The sequence below is a fragment of the Oratosquilla oratoria genome, chromosome 19 (assembly GCF_046742065.1).
Source record: "Oratosquilla oratoria isolate Oo_2021 chromosome 19, ASM4674206v1, whole genome shotgun sequence".
In the NCBI taxonomy this organism is placed as follows: Eukaryota; Metazoa; Arthropoda; class Malacostraca; order Stomatopoda; family Squillidae; genus Oratosquilla; species Oratosquilla oratoria.
In genome coordinates this window covers 35,861,457-35,881,566 of record NC_134795.1, presented here as the reverse complement: position 1 = coordinate 35,881,566, position 20,110 = coordinate 35,861,457, and the positions used below count along the sequence as shown (strand labels likewise).

Here is a 20,110-nt window from a genome sequence, read left to right as displayed (position 1 = left end):
ATGAGGAGTTAAGATAAGAGGGAGGAAAGGGTGGTAGATGGGAGTGGAATGGGTGAGGAATGAAATGGGTGGGGTCGAGTATATACCTTTTGAATTTGGCTACCTCCCTGGTAAGGGGGAAAAGAGCCCTTGGTATATAGATAGATTCCTGGTAGGTAACTGATTTCAATTCAGAAAAGGAAACTTTTGTAAACTGAACTTGTTATATTTCTATCCAAGAGTGACTGATGTATTAAAGGGTTGGACACACTGTGCATCCCTGGACCAGGGAAAATTCTTTCAACAAGGTACCATACAAAAGATAAGAAGTCTGAAATGTCTGAGAACTTAAAAGGAGCATACTCATTTGGATGAAGATTTTCTTGAAAAATATGATTATGAGAACACTAAACAAAATCATTTGATACATAAAAAGACATCACTCACAAGAGGCTTAATCAAAATAAGTTTTACCCCACTGGGAGGCAAGGTATTTTCCTTTATAAACATCATGTCAGGATGGAGCTTTTATTAGGAGGTAGGGAGGGGGGTCACTGAATACTAAGAAAGGTTAAGGAAAAGGTGGAACAAATGTCTGGGAACAGGAAAGGTTAAGAAGATGGAACAATTGGCTGGGTGAAGGTCATTAGCTCACAACCGAGGAACAAAAGGAAGAAGAAAATAAGACAATTGCTCACCATTCTTATTTTCTTTTGTTCCTCGGTTGTGAGCTAATGTTCTTCACCCTGCCAATTGTTCCATCTTATCCTTAACTTTTCCTGTTCCCAGACATTTGGTCCAACTTCTCCAACCTTTCCTAGTATTCAGTGACCATCCTCCCCCTTTCCTCCCCCCGTTCCTCTTAATTAATCTCAATCTATGGACTTGAAAAAGCTGTAACAAGCGAAATGTTGTACTAATAAAGGCTATGTCCTCACATTCAGGTGTTTGTTTCAACAGACTTGTCAGCAACTGCCACTTACATACATATTTTCCTTCACCTGAATAAAACAGTCTGGTAATCAATAAGATAAACAGTATTCACAAACAGGCTCAAGTAAATGGCAATGACACTTACAACAATCATAGATCCACACAGGAAAAGAAGGAGCACTACGTGTCGCATCATTTGGAACTCATCATCTCGATCCCTAAGAATCAGGCTCTCCTCAGGCTCAGTCAACTGGGTGGAAGACACGTAGCGCTGAACTACATCCCGACAATCATCTTTGTGGTTGTTGTCACAACCCCTGTATCGCTGAGGCGAACAGAGATTGTCATGTGGACTGAACAAGCTGTTGAAAGGCAAATTAACAATACATTAGCATATAAACCTATTTCCACTTCAAGTATATCAAGAAATACAGTTTTTCATACAAATCCATTAACTCATGGAAAAGCTTGAGGGACATAGTATAAAACCCTAAACAGATCTAAAGCCAAGTTCAACAGAAGGCCAAAAAGACAGGACCCCAAAATCATAGCTCCTTTCCTATAAATCAGAACTAGGTCAACTGATCAATCTATTGCTTCAGATTTTTCTTGACAGAGAACAATAGCTCCAAGATAACTAATAATGGCCACAAGATTGCCTCACAAGTCATTCAAGGAGAAAATATCATGTTCTGTCTGAGTTCGTAGGTAAATACATAAATACCAAAACTAAGTAAATGCCTTCCTCACACATGTATGCTCTATCTTTACATTAAAGTCTTATGCATATGTGGCACAAGAAAACACATCCTTATCCCCAAGGGTTTCTCCTAAGGTTCTCCATCAAAGTGAGGGTTATCAATGGTATAGCAAGAAAAGCTGTAACTGTTACCCAGATCTATGTAGTGCAAAGCACGATCAAAACCAAGTGTTTTGATAAATAAACATATTTCATAAGAGTGCAATTCTCACCTGTCACAATCTGAAGAGTCTGATGATTCATCTTCCTTCTGGGGTGTAAAGCTCGAAACTTCTCCATTTTCAATTCCAGTAAGTGAATTTCTGCTAGTTCCTCCAACTGTCAATAAAATAAGAAAAAATCAATTAATCAATCAATCAAATAAAACATAAAGAATGAATTAAACAAAAATAAAAATAAGAACTCAATAAATTGATACATGGCCATGGTATCCATCTATACAGACCTTCAGCATGTGATACAAATAAAACATCAATACAATATGAGCTACTTTTATTCTACTACACTGCACATGTATCAAACATATTAACCACTTCAGTATGACTCAAATTCTCGAGCGCAGCATTGGCTACCATATGTAATTTGCATCACACTACTCACATTATGAAATATAAAGTCACTGCCGTATTACTTGTTCTCTTTTACTCTGAGTAATAATAAACTTTTTTTTTTTTTTTTTTTTTTTTTTACCCTTTAGGAATGTCCCCTGTGGGGCTACAAGGAGAAGGATGCCTAGTCCCACTCCCTGTCCCTTTATTCTCGCCTCTTATGATTCAAGTGGAAATACTTGGTGGCAGTATTCTTTTCCCCCACCACAGGGAATATAACCAAAAATAACAACATATAAACATGACATTCAATTTGCAGTCCACATCATGGCATTCTTATCTCATGAATGAATAATAATCCAAAATTCCTTCCTTGTTTGCAGTACTGTGCAAATGTGGCAGGAAAAGGTGGAGTGAAGGAGGAGGTAGAATGTAGATTGAGAGAAGCGAGTAAATGCCTTGGTGGATTAAAGAGTGTAATGAGGAATAGACATTTGGGAATGGATGCTAAGAGGAGACTGTATGAAGGAGTGATTGTGCCAACAGCACTGTATGGGGCAGAAACATGGAACATAAGAGAGGAAGAGAGAAGGAGTTTGAATGTGTTTGAGATGAGGTGTCTGAGAAGTATGATGGGGGTTACTAGGCTAGATAGAGTGAGAAATGAGGAGGTGAGGAGAAGAACAGGGGTGGAAAGGGAGTTGGGAGATAGGGTTGATGAAAGAGTATTAGGATGGTTTGGACACATGGAAAGAATGAGTGAAGAAAGACTAGTAAAAGAGGTATAGAAGGCAGATGTGGAGGGAGTGAACATGAGGAGATGTCCTAGGATGAGGTGGATGGATGGGGTGAAGGGGGCTTTGGGGAAGAGGGGAATGTCTGTTGAGGAAGGACGGGAGAGGACAGAAGACAGGGGTGAATGGAGAATGGTTGTATATGGATGATATTGTGATGCATGAGGTGGAATGGGTGGGGGGATGGGGGGTGAAGTAATATGTGTGAGCAAAATTTGACGCAGCCCAAAGGGATTTCTCCCCGTCTTCTCCTTTTATGCATGGGGGGACGGAGAGGGGGGGTCGCCGATTTAATAAAACGGCCTTGCTGAGGATATGCTGTGTCTTGCGACACTGCTTCTGACCCAGGGCAGTGGACAAGGTACAGGGATGACCCGTCATCCAGGAGGTGCTAAGATGAGAGGGAGGGTGGAGGGGTGTGGAGTGTATTCAGGGATGGAATGGGTGGGAATGATTTTATGCATTTTTCCTTTTTGGCTACCTCCCTTGTAAGGGGGAAAAAGCCTTGGTATATGTATGTATGTAATAATAAACACAGAAAACACGATCAAACCAATTCACAGAATCTGAGGGTAACTTATGTTCAACTACAAAAAAATATATATAATCAAGATGCTGACGCACACATCCTTGTGTACCCACTTGCGCCTCATGATGTCTATGTAGGCTTCATCATACTGAAGTGGTTAAACATACTTCTACACATCAAGATTTCAAAACAAAAAAATTCTGATTCTGCGACCATTTACCTGTAGATGTTCGAGATGTTCGAGGAGAAGATCGGTTACTGCGACATGGTCTCTGCTGAAGTCCCCCTTCTTCAACTGGATCATCTAGGTTCAGCAAAGACTCGTACTGAGAGTATCGTCGCTCATAGCGCTGATGCAGTATGAGACAGACCATTGTTGCTGTAAATGGCATAAAAATTCAATCAACCTGTCACCCTTGGTCTCTCATGCATAAAAAAATTTGTGATCAATTTTTGTTTCAATGACAGCAGACTGGAAGTGAGTATTATGGGAGAGAGACTGGAGGAAGTGGATAGTTTTAGATACTTGGATGCAAACGTGGCAGGAAAGGGAGGAGTGGAGGTGGAAGTAAAATGTAGATTGAGAGAAGTGAGTAAATGCCTTGTTGGATTAAAAAGTGTAATGAGAAATAGACATTTGGGAATGGATGCTAAGAGGAGGTTATATGAAGGAGTGATTGCGCCGACAGCACTGTATGGGGCAGAAACATGGAACATAAGAGAGGAAGAGAGAAGGAGTTTGAATGTGTTTGGGATGAGGTGTCTGGGAAGTATGATAGGGGTTACTAGGCTGGACAGAGTGAGAAATGTGGAGGTGAGGAGGAGAACGGGGGTGGAAAGGGAGCTGGGAGATAGGGTGGATGAAAGAGTATTGGGATGGTTTGGACACATAGAAAGAATGAGTGAAGAAAGACTAGTAAAAGAGGTGTTGAAGGCAGAAGTGGAAGGAGTGAACATGAGGGGGTGACCTAGGATGAGATGGATGGATGGGTTGAAAGGGGCTTTGGGGAAGAGGGGAATGTCTGTTGAGGAAGGACAGGAGAGGACAAAAGACAGGAGTGAATGGAGAATGGTTGTGTATGGATGATGTTGTGATCCATGAAGTGGAATGGGTGGGGGGAGGGGGAGTATGTGTGAGAAAAATGTGATGCAGCCCGAAGGGATTTCTCCCCGTCTCCTTTTCTGCACGAGGGGATGGAGAAGGGGGGTCGCCAATTGATAAAGCGGCCTTGTTATGGATGTGCTGTGTTTTGCGACACTGTTTCTGACCCTGGGAAGTGGACAAGATGCAGGGATGACCCGTCATCCAGGAGGTGCCAAGGTGAGAGAGAGGGAAGGGGGTGGAGGGGGCTGGAGTGTGATAGGGATGGTATGGGTGGGAATGGTTTTTATGCTTTTGTTTTTTGGCTTCCTCCCTTGTAAGGTGGAAGAAACCCTTTGGTATATGTATGTATTTCAGTACCTGCTGCCAGGCTACTTCATTCATCTCTGAAGGTCACACTATTTGAATCAAAGGCAATGCAGAAAGACGTAGCTTTTCCGCAGCAAAGCCTGACAACCTGAGATGGTTTGACCCCATTCCCTCATTCTATGGTGACCCTATCCTCATCTACTCAAAATGAGTTGTGAAACAAAAGAGAATCTCCCTTCAGATATCCACAACCTCTCTCTGTTCACTCCTAACATTGGCATTCTTTTTTCCTTGCTCAACATACATTCCATGTGTATCCAAACCCTCTTCCACCTGTTCATCCACCTTATTCTTGGTCTTCCTCTCAAACTCACTCCATCCTTTCTTTCCATATGCCCAAATCACCTCAATACTCTCTAATTAACCCTATCTGAGAGCTCCCTTACCCACTGGTGGGATTCAAAACAGGTTCTCTCACTAGGCCAGTAGCATGCTGATATCACTTAGGCTGTATTATAGCTTGTATGGGCCAATTTTTAATAACTGGTTCACAGAGCTTGCAAAATTCTATGAACAGGTTCGTAAGAACCAGCTGAATCCCACCACTGGCCTTACCTACCTCTACTTTTCTAATTCTATTCATTCTTGATGCATGAGGGGGAGTGGGTGGGGAATGGGGGGGTGAGGAAGTATGTATGAGAAATGAATTTGACGCAGCCCGAAGGGATTTCTCCCCGTCTTCTCCTTTCCTGCATGAGGGGACGGAGAGGGGGGTGGGGTCGCCAAATTTATGAAGCAGCCTTGCTGTGGATGTGCTGTGTCTTGCGACACTGCTTCTGACCCAGGGCAGTGGACAGGATGCAGGGATGACCCAACATCCAGGAGGTGCCAAGATAGGAGGGAGGGAGGAGGGTGGAGGGGAGTGGAATATATGGGAAATGGAATGGGTGGGAGTGATTTCTATGCCTTTTTCTTTTTGGCTACCCCCTGTGTAAGTGGGAAAAAGCCTTTGGTATATATTCATTCTTGAACACTTTATCTACAAAAAGTTCAGTTTCTTCCTCTCAATCTCCTTATATTCCAGGTCTCCTCCATGGAGTACTGAGGGTACAATCACTCATCCATACAACTTCCTTTTTCATTCATTAGGAAATGTAAATATTCACTCTCGAAAACTGATTACTATAGGTAACTGACTACCTATCTGTATACCAATAGGTTTCTTCCCCCTTATAAGTGAAGTAACCAGCCAAGACATGCACCTACCCCACCCTTCACACTTCCACCTCTCACCCATTATCAGCTCCTTGTGGATGATGGGTCATTCCTCTCCCTGCCCATTTCTTGGATCAGATGCAATGCAGCAAGACACCACACATCTACAGCAAAGCCAGCCACTTCATTTATAGTGACACTCCCTCGTACACTTATGTGACAATAGAGAATACAAGGAGAAATCTCTTTGGGTCGCATCAATTTATATTCCATTCACAACCATTCTCCACTCACATCTATCCCTTGCCTTCTCCCTTACCTACTCTACAGACACTCCTCTTACTACTTACTAAAAAGACTAAACCAAAGGAGGAGTAGTGCAACAATGGCTTGCGTGGCACCGTACTGGAAGTTCGGATCATGTTTGTTGGCTACCTCTGACTCCTGCTGAACAACCAGAATCAACACCAACACAATTACACCAGGTACCCTGCAAACACAAACTTTTTAGTACATTCCCTAGTACTTTACAATAATTTATGTTAATTGTCAAGCAAAAGTGATTACAATGATATATTATTTCCAACTTTTAACATTATTTCTCTTATGTGTTGTATCCTGTTATTTTTCTAAAGATTCTTTGTACTATATATCTTCAACATTCAACTCACCCCCATCCAATAACTGCCAAAAATGGGCGCAGTCTAAGAACGAAACACAAGGAACGCCAGCGTAGCATGAAGAGGGTCACTGCAAGGAGAGCTGTCCACAGCCTTGATGCAAAAACACCCCACGAGAACAAGATGAACTGCAGGTACAGCTTCCATGAGTGATTACAATCTACAACTGCCCACAGCAGTGCACCTGTTAAAAGTAATCATTACAAATAAGAACATATCAACACACCAATTAGTATCAACAATCTAAAATGAATTAAACACCTGCAAACAACATGATATAAAACAACTCATATTTTACATGTCTTCCAAAAACATATTAAAACAAGAATGTTTTTATAGCTTTTTAAAGCTAGAAAATCATATCATTATGAAAGGGATGGAAATTCTCGTTAGAGACAACTTATTAAAGTGGGCCAGAAGAGAAACAAGAGGACACGAAAAGAAACTACACACAGTTACTGAAGAGACCTGAAAAAAAAAAAATAGTTTCCTACACAGAGTGATTGATGTCTGGAACAAATTGAACAGAGAAACAATGAATGCCACTGGATGTGGAGAGATACGAAAACGGGTCACTACAAGCATAGCTCTCATCCCGTAAAATACAACTAGGTAAATACAAAAACAAGTATACAGGTACTTACCAATGCAAGCCAAACATTGTGAAATAGCAAGGCACAGAGTGACAAAATGAGGAACTTTCTTCCACTTCTTGCTTAAGAGGAAGACGATGAGAACCCAAAGCTGCAAGATAAAAAAAAAAATTAAACTGCTATCTAATTATGTGAATGTCTGGCCACCATTTAAAATGCAAAATATTTTGCCCACACACCAGCTGCAGAAAAATAAAATAAATCATGCATGATATATGTAAAACGAGCTCAGTTACTCACTGTGCAAATCAGTCCAATAATGGAGACATTAAACATGAAGGCTTCCAGTTCCTTAACATAGTCTAGTGGGTTGATGTGCACCAAGGTTACCATTTTGGCTGACACAAACATCAGAGGAGCAGATAGGAAGGTGCAAGCAACCATAGCACTAGCAATCTGAAAAGAATAGCAAAAAATAAATATATAAATGAATAACTTTTTTTTTATCCAATAAACCATTCCCCATGGGAAGCTGAGCACACTAGTGCACCAATATCTGGTGAGAAGAGCTTGGACAGTAGTTCAAGTCCTGCATGATGGCAAGAAGGACATTGATGGCAATGCATAATGGCAATAACAGCATATAGTCTTAAATTGCTGCATTCCAACAAAGACATAAATATCTAACAAAGTCAGAGAGTAAGTAATGGTTGTTGGGTGGGTGGGTGGTGAAAGGGAACATTACACACAAAGAAAGGCGGGTAGGCATGGTGGACCACAAATTATAAAAATGAAGCAAGGGATACAGTGGCAAGGTTGAAATATGAAAAGTGTTATTTTGTGAGGCTGCATGTTATTGTGGCAAAGTAGCATGCAGCTGATACTTTTGGGTCTATATGGGGTGCCCCTATGGACCAGAGCCACACATCATTTTGTCTATGATAGAGAAAACCTCTGTTCATAGAGAAATTATGACACTTTTATTATACTACAACTGTCCCTCCATTATGCTGTCCCCCACCCTTTGTTACTGTCCTGTACCATTTCTCTGAATATTCATTTCCTTTTTTCATCTAACCCTGTGGTGGGGGAAAAGAATGCTGCCACCAATTTTTCCCACTTGAGTTGTATAAGCCGACAAAAGATGGGATGGGTATAGGACAAGGAATCCTGCTACCTGTAGCCCCAAAGGGGACATTCCTAAAAAAAGTAGAGACATAAGAGGGTCTAGGAGTTTTACAATCAGTACCCTAAGGTTTGGGTCATTTAATGTGCATGGATGTGGTACAGATGAAAGTAAAAGGGAAGAGATAGACAGAATGTTTGTGAGAAGAAAAATGGATGTGTTGGCACTGAGTGAAACTAAGTTGAGAGGGAGGGGCGAGTGTGAGTTTGGAAGTGTAGCTGGGAGGTTCTCAGGAATGAAGAGAGGACGAGGGAGAGAAGGGGTGACTATACTAGTAAGTGAAGAGATAGGTAAACATGTGGTGGAGTGGAAGGAGGTTTCTTCAAGGTTAATGTAGATGATGGTGAAGCTGGGCAGGGAGATGCGAGTTTTTGTAAGTGCATATGGGCCTGGTAGTGAGAAGAGTGTACAGGAAAGGGAGGCTTTTTGGATGGATTTAAACAAGTGCATAGAAGGATTAAGGAGAAATGTCAATGTAGTTGTATTGGGTGACCTTAATGCTAGAGTAGGAAATGAACCAATAGATGGAGTGATTGGGAAGTATGGAGTTCCAGAAAAAAATCATAGTGGAGAGTTGACGGAGATGTGTCTCAAAAGAGAGTTGATGATAGCAAATGCAGCGTTTCAGAAGAAAATCAAGCATAAGTTCACATGGGAGAAGGTGGTGGGTGGAAGGGTGGTAGGTAGAGCATTAAAGGATTATATTGTGGTTACCAGGAGTATAGTGGGAAGATTTAAGGATGTACATGTTCTAAGGGGAGAGACTGGGGGAATATCAGATCATTTTTTGGTGGAAGTTGAGAGTGGAGGATAGGTGGAGAATGAGGAAAAGGGCAGAAGGTAGGGAGGTGCTTAGAGTGAACTGCTTAAATGAGAAAGAAAAGGAGGAGTATAAGAAGAAGCTGAGAGAAGAGTGGGAGGGAATGAAGGATAGAGTAGAACTAGGAGTTGAGGAGGAATGGGGATGGTTCAAGGAGGGAGTCATAAGGTGTGCAAAGATGGTGTGTGGAACAAGGAGGATGGGAGGAAATAGAAGGAAGGGTAGTGAGTGGTGGGATGAGGAACCAAAGAAGGGTGTAGAAGAGAAGCAGGCTTTCATAGATTGGTTATAAATTAGGACAAGGGAATCATACGCAAGGTACAAAGTAAAGAGAAGAGAGCTTGTGTTTGGATTAGAAATGAAAATAGTGAGTTGTTTGAGGTAAAGGTGGGACTTCATCAGGGATGTGTTATGTCCCCGGCTGTTCAATTTATACATGGATGAGGTGGTGTGAGAGGTAAATGCAAGGGTAGTGGGTCAGAGATTAGAGATGGTAAAAAAAAAAAGGAGAAAAGTGGGAGATAAGCCAGTTGTTGTTTGCTGACGACGCTGTGCTTATAGCAGGATCAGAAGAAGGATTGAGAAAGTTAGTGACAAAGTTTGGGAAGGTGTGCAAAAGAAGGAAGTTGAAGATAAATGTGGATAAAAGTAATGTGATGAGATGTACAAGAGGAGAAAGTGGCAGCAGACTGGAAGAGAGTATTAAGGGAAAGAGACTGGAGGAAGCAGATAATTTTAGATATTTGGGTGTGAATGTGGCAGGAAAGGGAGGAGAGGGAGTGGAGGTAGAATGTAGATTAAGATACGTGAGTAAATGCCATAGGGTGTTAAAAAGTGTAATGAGAAATAGACATTTGGGAATGGATGCTAAGAGGAGATTGTATGAAGGAGTGATTGTGCCAGCAGCACTGTATGGGGCAGAAACATTGAATATATGAGAGGAAGAGAGGAGGAGTTTAAATGTGTTCAAGATGAGATGCCTGAGAAGTATGATAGGGGTTACTAGGCTGGAGAGAGTGAGAAATAAGGTGAGGAGGAGAACAGGGGTGGAAAGGGAGTTGGGAGATAGGGTTGATGAAAGAGTATTAGGATGGTTTGGACACCTGGAAAGAATGTGTGACAAAAGATTAGTAAAAGAGGTGTGGTAGGCAGAGGTGGAAGGAGTGAATATAAGGAGATGACCTAGGATGAGATGGATGGATAGGGTAAAAGGGGCTTTGGGAAAGAGGGGGGAGTGCTGATTAATGAAGTGGCCTTTCTGTGGATGTGCTGTGTCTTGCAACACTGCTTCTGACCCAGGGCAGTGGACAAGATGCAGGGATGACCCATCATCCAGGAGGTGCCAAGATAAGAGGGAGGGAAGAAGGTAGAGGGGAGTGGAGTATGTAGGGGATAGAAGGGGTGGAAGTGGTTTCTATGCCTTTGTTTTTTGGCTACCTTCCTTGTAAGGGGGAAAAAGCCTTTGGTATATGTATGTATGAGTGTGATGATTGAAAAAGGTGGTAAGGTTGTGCAAGTATAGTTAGTAAGAGTGGGTAATGTATGCTGTGAATGAGGAAAAGTATCTGAGGACTGGAGGATAGAGTGTGTAGTGCCAATTTAGATGGAAAAATGTTGCAAGCTCAAGTTAAGAACAACAGAGACATCAGCCCTGTAAACATCTCAATTTAAGTGAATGATAGAATTATAATGCAAAAAGATAATGAAAGAGAGGAGAGGATGTGACATGAACAGTACAATTTTCATAAATGATGGGGCTGTGTCAATCAGATTTTCACTCTAGACAACTTAGTGAAAAGACATGAGAGAAAGCGAAGCAAATGTACCTTTGCTTTGTGGATTTGGAGAAAGCAAAAGTAGAGAGGAAGTATAAAGGACCATGAGCACATGGGAAAGTAGATGTTACAAATAATAAGCATTCTTTTTTGAGTAAAAATCATTCTCCAACCATAAAAGTATGATGCATGGCTCTAGTCCACAGGGGTGTATCCAAAGCTCCTAAAATACTTACTGCAGAAAACTTATGCAGTCAATACCCTATACTGTGGAATAATGTATAACTAAAGTACTTGTTCTATGACGGGGGAGCACTTCTATCTAAAGAACTCTTTAATACAATATCAAAGCAGGTTACATGGGAAAGCATGAATTTCTAAGCTCACCAAGTCAATGGCAACTCCATACTGAGTAGAGAAGACAAATACACTGGGTGCTGTTGGGAAAGTTCCATAGAGGAACCCATAGTTGCTATAGTCTGCTGTTTCATTAGCAGACAATCCAGGCTTGAGTAAACTGACAATTTCTCGAGTTACCAGTGGCAGAATCAAGCTGAAAATCATGAATCATAAGAAGATAAGGAAAAGAATAAAAACACAGAGTAATGCAAAGCTTATCTAATCTGATATGAATTTTATAACTACAAAGGCATTCATGTTTAGCACAGAACTTGCAACCTAACAGACATTCTGATCTTTACTGTACTTACGTCTTAACAGCAATAAGAATGCCAGGCACAACTAAACCTGAGCCTCGTAATGTTTGGATCTTGCCAACCATATGAAGGCCCAAAAGGAAAAGTGCTGATGCCGAAAATGCCTGTCCTAGCACCTGCAATATACAAACAACAAAAATAAATAAATAAATGAATAAACAAATACATGGATAAATACAAAAACACAATAAAACAAAAAAGTTCTTCTGAAGGTTTTCAATTTTCATCTACACTTACCAATAGAAGAATGCCAACATTGAAAAATGTCACAAAGTGGGAAAATCAATGCTATTCCCTGAATACCCAAAGTATGGCATCAATTTCTTATTCATCTAAACACAATGAGCCTTAACAAATTTCACAACTTACACATTAAGCAATTCCATAATCCAACATCTCAGCACTTACCTTCAGAATCCCTTCCAAAATGTTTGGTAAATTATGGTCAAAGATGAAGTTACCAATAATCCCAAGAGCTGTCATAAATACAACAGGATTCAGAAGAATGTCTCGCATTATATGAAGTGCCAGGCGAACACCTGACTCTCCTTTCCTGCCAGGCACAGTATTTACTGTTCGTTCATCTTCAGCTTCCCCTACTGATCTGCGCTTTCCAATCTAAAAAAAAAAAAAAAAAAAAACGCTCTCTCAGTACAGGATTTTTTATATAAAGGAACTAGTTCCTGGCATGCGTGCAAAATCAAACAGGGTATATAATGTGCAGACGGTAGAGGTGTAAGTCTAAACCAGTCGTTTTTAACAGGGAGGTGCTTTCACCCCCTAGGGGTGCATAATAGTTTCATAGAGAGTGGGTAGATGCTGTGGCTGGAAAAAACAAGCATACATTTCTCCATTTTATAATATGAATTCAAAATTATTTTTATAATATAAGTAAAATGAGTTTTTGTAATGCATTATTTTGTTGTCAGTTATATGAATGAAGATTAAAAACACAACTGTTATTTACACCTTTTTTTTTCTATCAATTCCACAATGGGGTGCGAGAACTGGTTTGTGATTTGGAGGGGGTGCAAACAAGGAAAGAGGTTAAGAACCACTGCTTTAAACTGTCAACGAGATTGAGAGGGATTCAGATCTAGCTAACTTCCATGACTAAGGAAAGCAATACAATAATTTTACTTTTCTTGCTTCTTTTTGGGTTTATTTTGGCCATCAACACTTCACTCAAAATATGAAAAAAGAGAGAAAAAGAAATCTGGGAACTAAAAAAAATTCTTATTATACAAATCTTTGTTCCTACAACCCTACTCATTTATGATTTATCCATAGTTACTTGGAACTTGACCCAGGGCAGTGGGCAAGGTGCAGGGATGACCCATCATCCAGGAGGATCCAAGATAAGAGGGAGGGTAGAGGGTGGAGGGGAGTGGAGTATGTGGGGATGGAATGGGTGGGAGTGGATTTTATACATTTGTTTTTTGGCTACCTCCCTTGTAAGGGGGAAAAAAGTCTTTGGTATATATATATATGTATGTATGTATGTATGTATGTATGTATGTACTCGTACTTGGAGCTTGGTCCCGCCTGTACATATATACACACATGCATACATAGAGGGTAATAGAAATTAAAAGTTATCAGCTTCAGGACATGCATACATAGAGGGTAATAGAAATTAAAAGTTATCAGCTTCAGGTGGAGTCCTATATTCTACATTACAGGCAGGACCAATGGTATATTGGTACCGCCTGTAATGTGAAATAAAGGACTCCACCTGAAGCTGATCACTTTTAATTTCTACTACCCTTTATACCGATTTCCTCTCTGTCCCCAAGAATAGATGTGCTGGTAATTACCAATGAATTATTAAAACCCCACCTACTACCCAAGCTGTCCCTTCTGTTCTCAGCCACAGGCAAGTGCTCATTCTGCATTGGTAAGTTAAAACAGTGCCCCACCCATGGCAGGATCCAACAACCAAAGTTGGTTTACTCTCACTACTTCACTACATGACAACCCCACCCCATCACCCATATCTCTTCAAGATGCCTCTGACCTAAGCACTGAGGTGGGATACATGGATAACCCTTCATTCACGAGGAGCTAAGTAGGAGGACAATGAACGAGTTTCTTGGATGGGTATGGGCTAGATGTGGGATGAGTGCTGGGTGGGTATTCACCTATTTGTATGCTTTGATTTACCCATCCCTCCTACAAGTGTATATAAAAAGCCTTTTGGTATATAAACATATGTCATTCTATCTATACAAATCATATTACTGGTACAAAGACTCACCTCCATCAAAAGAAAACCAATGGGGTTCAGAAAAACCAGGGAGATGGGTGCCACAAGGTAAAGATATAATGCAAACTCAGGATGAGTCTGGTTGTAGAGTGCCAAAACTGCAACAGAAGCACAAAAAAATCAACTGAACTATGTTCTGTAATAAAAGAAACTGACACCTTCATGTCATGTTGAAAATACTTATACTTAAATTGCGAACCAAAGGAATAAGGCTAATTTATCTATTATGTAAACAAAACTTTATATGATATCTCTGTCAATCTTTGCTCAGTTATTAAAATATATATATAAATGAATAATAAATAAATTAATAATTTCAGACAAAATGCAAGACTTCCATCTGAATTGTTTACTAAGAAGGAAACAAATTAAATAAATCCATGAAATATTCACAACTTACTGATTGGATATCCAAGGGCAAAGTCATTGCTCTGTGTACAGAAGATAGCAAAGAGTCCAGCTTTGCCAAAGTCGATTGGTTTGTACACTAGCAGTGTGATCAATGCTACCATAAAAAATACCAATGACTTCGATAAAAAGATTGATAGAAGAAAGAGCCAATTCACCGAGCTGTAACATCATGAAGAAAGAATGAAGGCAGGGAAAAATATAACCACTGTATCATAGTTGTAAGACAAGATATTATAAGTGTGGCTTAATCCTTTACAACTCAATTAAATGAATACACAGGAAAACTGTAGCCATTTGAAGGACATTAACCAGAATGAAATATAGAGTGCCACTAAGCTGAGCCCATAAGAACAAACAACTATAGATCTTTCGCTCATTTCTTACCTAAAATCCAACTGTGCCATGGACATAAAGATGAGTGCAGGTAGAGAGAAAGTTCCTACAAATGTTCCGAGCCCTTTGGACTCAGTCTGTGATATCAAGTTACATCGGCCAGCCATATACCTGTTAAACAAACATCAAATGATAAGTCTTGCATGTAATGGAGTGCCTCGTTTGCCAATCAATCAACTTATTGACCCATATATACCTGCTGCCTCAACAAATGACCAACCTGATTGATTGTACAAGTGAAACTGGCCAAATATATAGTGACAAGGGTATCAAGATCGAGCAATTGTATACATGAAATAAATAGTGCATTACATACTGATGTATCATATAACAATGGAGGCCTGTAAGTAACAAGTATACATACCCACAGAGAATGATGACAAAACACTCAATAACAGCTGGATAGAGATTCGAAAATGCAACATCCGCCATTCCATCTGGACTAACAGTGGGGCTGTCAGCCTCTCCACCTGTGTCATTGCTCATGTTCATCTTGAGAAATTCCAGCTGGCCATACATCTAGAAAAAAATAAATAAAATAACTCAACAACAGTACATGCTGACAAACTTTAGAAATAACACATGTCTCAATGACAAGTGTAGTAATGTAAACTGTATGGGTGACAAAGCATTACCAAACATAAATAAGATTATACCCATTCAAAACCATAAATAAGATTTCATCCATTCAAAACCCATTTCTAATTCTTTATTCTGGCTGCCATGAAGTATTTTATCAATATCCATTGCACCCTCTTGGTAACAAAGGAGTCATCACAATATACCAAGAAGGTACAACACTCCATATATGAAAATGCATGTATCATTCACTCCTGCACAATACACCTGGGACAACATATTGGTTAACAGATTCTGAATACAGTGCTTCTGTACAAAAAACAGCTGTTCTTTACAAATACAAAATCTAGGATTTCACCTAATCTACACAATGTTAATGCTTTAGTACTTACTACGAAAAGGAGAATGCGAAAATATCGAAGAAGACGACTGTGCCAAATTTTCCATATTTTCTTTTTGGTGATACAACAAATATATCTAGTTGTGATTAAGGATTTGCCAGCCTCAGACAAATGCATAGCTCTCCACCTGTATTCATAGCTGTCATTATCCATTTTCACCAGCTTGCAAATCTAACCATTACCCCATAAGATAAAAAACCTTCCGCACACAAACTTTTCCTCAAAAGTCAAATTTGTAAACATTTTTATGGGAATGAATGATGCCATATTGCACCTCACTTCAAATAATACTAATTATGTGTCCACTCTTTCAATGTTATCCACGAAAAGTACATTTCTCACAAAAGTGGCCAGACGATTCCATTCAGCCATGGAGGGGGGCTGCCCTTCCAAAACACTTCATAAACCTTCTGCCTGTCGCCTGGCGAGTTTATTCAGCCACGGGGCATCCCCCCTCCATGACACCATCTGTCACATACTGGCTGGCTCCCTTTGAAGCTGACGCGGCCTACGCCGAAATGATGCAAGACCTTGGAATAATAGTGACAGGCGTCGATCCTCTCCCACCTACAGTTCAAGCGACACTGGGCGTTTCAGGTTCCAAACTCACACACACACACACAACCTCCGCCATCCGCATCCCCACAGCCCCTTCGTTTTCACTTTCATTGTTGCGATCGCCGATTTCTCAACCTGGTACGTGTTTGAGGGTTTCCTAAACGACAATGCAATTCCTCTCTCTCTCTCTCTGTGTGTGTGTGTGTGTGTGTGTGTGTGTGTGTGTGTGTGTGTGTGTGTGTGTGTGTGTGTGTGTGTGTGTGTGTGTGTGTGTGTGTGTGTGTGTGTGTGTGTGTGTGTGTGTGTGTGTGTGTGTGTGTGTGTGTGTGTGTGTGTGTGTGTGTGTGTGTGTGTGTGTGTGTGTTGTGCGGAGAGGGGGGTGCCACCATGGTCTTGGACCATGTGTTTGACTCGTGATCGACAGCTATTACCCTCCAGGATGAGAGTTGAGATCTCATATATATGACCGATCTATAGACAATGATGTGACCTTACACGCACACCTCCAACTCCCCGCCCACGAGACTCAGAGTAACGGCTCGCAGCGCAGCGATAATTAAATTATTTCAACCCTGGGCGAAATCGAACCGCTGAAATAGCAGTTGCGAACGCTACCACTACGCCGTCGAGATGTGTTTGTGTGTGTGTGTGTGTGTGTGTGTGTGTGTGTGTGTGTGTGTGTGTGTGTGTGTGTGTGTGTGTGTGTGTGTGTGTGTGTTCACCTTGGTCTTTGGATCACGTGTTGGACTCGTGATCGACAGCTATTTCCCTCCCGGAAGAGAGCTCAGAGCTCGTATGACCGATCTGTGGGTAATGCTATGACCTTTCACACACACACACACCCAACTCCCCGCCCACGAGAGTCAGAGTAACGACCCGAAGCGCAGCGATACCGAAATAATTTCGGCCCTGAGCAGGATTCGAACCAAGTACTGCGAGCACCACCGTACTTCGCAGTCCAGTGATCTACCAACCGCGCCACCGAGTGTGTGTGTGTGTGTGTGTGTGTGTGTGCGTGCGTATGTGTGTATGAGTGAGTGTGTGTGTGTGTGTGTGTGTGTGTGTGTGTGTGTGTGTGTGTGTGTGTGTGTGTGTGTGTGTGTGTGTGTGTGTGTGTGTGCATGTGTGTGTATTTACCTAGTTGTATTTACCTAGTTGTATTTTGCGGGAAGGGGAGCTATGCTCGTGGTGTCCCGCCTTTGTATCTCGCAGTGTCTAGTTTACTTTTAAACTCATGAATGGTTTTTGCGCATACTGTTTCATTATCCAGTTTGTTCCAAGTGTCCACTACTCTATGTGGAGAACTGTTTTTCTTCAGTTCTCTTCTGTAGCTATGTTTTTTTTTTATTTTCTTTCCATGTCCTCTTGTGTTTCTCTTGTCCCAGTTTAGTAAGTCCTCCCTATCGAGTATATCTGTGCCTTTCATGATTCTGTAGATGGTCAGTAGGTCACCTCTCTCTCTTCTTTGCTCCAGCGTCGGTAACTCCAGTTTAGCCAATCTCTCCTCGTATGATAGGTTTGCAAGTGCAGGTGCCATTTCTGTTGCTGCTCTATGGATTCTTTCTATTTTCTTTATATTCTTTTTGGTACTGGGTGACCACAATGTCGCGTGTGTGCGTGTGTGTGTATGTGTGTGTTTGTGTGTGTGTGTGTGTATGTGTGTGTTTGTGTGTGTGTGTGTGTGTGTGTATGAATAAGATCGTGTGTATGCGTGCATTTGTGTGTGCGTGCGTATCTGTGTGTGTGTGTGTGTGTGTGTGTGTGTGTGTATAAGCGCATGTGTATGTGCGTGCGTTCGTATTCATTTATCTTAAATATACAGAACTAAGACAATGCTCACGGTGTCCCGTCCCCATATTCCCACTTACGAAGCTTCGCTTTAAATTCACTTAATCATCCTCTTCCATCACTCATTTTTCCAATTCGTCCCACAGTTACAAAATAAAAATAAAAAATAACAATAAAACACGCTTTTGTGAAAACTTTGCTTCTTGGCATCTTAGACCAAAACCGTCGTGTCCATTTCTTCGCTATGCCTGCCCTCTTTGTGTCCTTTCCCATTATCAGTCTCTTTACCCCATTTTTCTAAACACGTCCTATCTTATCGTTCTTAACTCTTCTTGTATGGGTCATCAGCTTATCTAATCTCTCTTACACATTTTGCTTGTTAATCGCGCTATAGACAAATAGAGAGAGAGATTCATCATGGTCTTGGATCACGTGTTGGACTCGTGTTCGACAGCTATTTCTCTCCCGTAGATCTCAGAGATCATATATAACCGATCTATGGGTAATGGTGTGACCTTACATGCACACACACTCCCAACTCCCCGCCCACAAGAGTTGGAGTAACGACTCACAGCGCAGCTATACTGATTCTTTCAGCCTTGGGCGGGATTCGAATCCGGAGCGCCGTAGTGGCAGCCGGGAACTCTACCACCGCGCCATTGAGTATGTGTATTTACCTAGTTGTATCTTACGGGAAGGGGAGCTACGCTCGTGGAGTCCCATCTTTGTATCTCGCAGTGTCTAGTTTGCTCTCAAATTCGTGTATAGTTTTTGCCCTCTATTAAGTTTGTTCTACTCTGTGTGGAAACCTTTTTTTTGTAGGACTCTTCTATAACTGGTTTGGACACATGGAAAGAATTAGTGAAGAAAAATTAGTAAAAGAAGTGTGGAAGGCACAGGTGGAAGGGGTGAATATGAGGGACGTCCTAGGATGAGATGGTTGGATGGGGTAAAAGGGGCATTACGAAAGAGAGGAATGTCTGTTGAGGAAGGACGGGAGAGGACAGACGATAGGGGTGAATGGAGAAGGGTTGTGTGATGTGATGCATGGGGAGGGATGGGGGTGAGGGAATATGTATGAGAAATTGACGAAGCCCAAAGGGATTTCTCCCCGTCTTCTCCTTTTCTGCATGAGGGGACGGAGAGGGGGGGGGGTGGATATGCTGTGTCTTGCGACACTGCTTCTGACCCAGGGCAGTGGACAGGATGCAGGGATGACCCGTCATCCAGGAAGTGCCAAGATGTGGGGGAGGGAACAGGGTGGAGGGGAGTGGAGTATGTTGGGGATGGAATGGGTGGGAGTGGTTTCTATGCCTTTTTCTTTTTGGCTACCCCCCCCCCCCGTGTAAGGGGGAAAATGCCTTTGGTAAATGTATGTACTTCACTTCCTTTGCTCTAATTGTATATTATCCTGATATTCTTTTTTTACTTTTTCCGAAGTCCATTATTTCTTAATGTTGAAGTCTATTTCCCACTTCCGATTCCATTTCCAAACCTTGCTTAGGTCTCTCTGTAGTGATTCCCAATCCGTTTCGGTTTTCACTTTCCTCAACAATTTAGCATCGTCTGCAAAGACGCTCACGTAACATTCCACATACATAGCGAACATTATTGGAACCAATGCCGATCCCTGTAGAACTCCACTAATCACCTCCTCCCAAGCTGAGCTCTTTTCCCAGAGTACTACTCTCATTTTTCTGCAATGAAATCCTTCATCCAGTTTAGTAATATACCTTGTATCCCTTCTGTGTTTTCCATTTTTTTTTGTATAGTAG

At 41.4% G+C, this 20,110-nt stretch overlaps 1 protein-coding gene across 6 annotated transcripts in view; it reads right to left on the bottom strand.

Annotated features, from left to right (window-relative positions):
- Positions 1-20,110, bottom strand: part of anchor (integral membrane protein GPR155 homolog anchor) — a 131,563-nt gene that overhangs the window by 10,586 nt on the left and 100,867 nt on the right. For 5 of the 6 annotated variants that reach the window (XM_076202900.1, XM_076202895.1, XM_076202897.1 and 2 more), the window contains 14 exons: positions 15,374-15,528; positions 15,001-15,120; positions 14,606-14,775; positions 14,197-14,303; positions 12,348-12,557; positions 11,934-12,055; positions 11,611-11,776; positions 7,743-7,898; positions 7,494-7,593; positions 6,841-7,033; positions 6,520-6,659; positions 3,764-3,922; positions 1,885-1,990; positions 1,058-1,274 (listed from right to left, as the gene is read on the bottom strand). In XM_076202900.1, the coding sequence (XP_076059015.1) occupies positions 1,058-1,274; positions 1,885-1,990; positions 3,764-3,922; positions 6,520-6,659; positions 6,841-7,033; positions 7,494-7,593; positions 7,743-7,898; positions 11,611-11,776; positions 11,934-12,055; positions 12,348-12,557; positions 14,197-14,303; positions 14,606-14,775; positions 15,001-15,120; positions 15,374-15,528 (2,121 nt within the window). Of the gene's footprint in view, positions 1-1,057; positions 1,275-1,884; positions 1,991-3,763; positions 3,923-6,519; positions 6,660-6,840; positions 7,034-7,493; positions 7,594-7,742; positions 7,899-11,610; positions 11,777-11,933; positions 12,056-12,347; positions 12,558-14,196; positions 14,304-14,605; positions 14,776-15,000; positions 15,121-15,373; positions 15,529-15,980; positions 16,582-20,110 lie in introns of those variants that run through there. The other variant, XM_076202896.1, reaches the window with a different exon arrangement.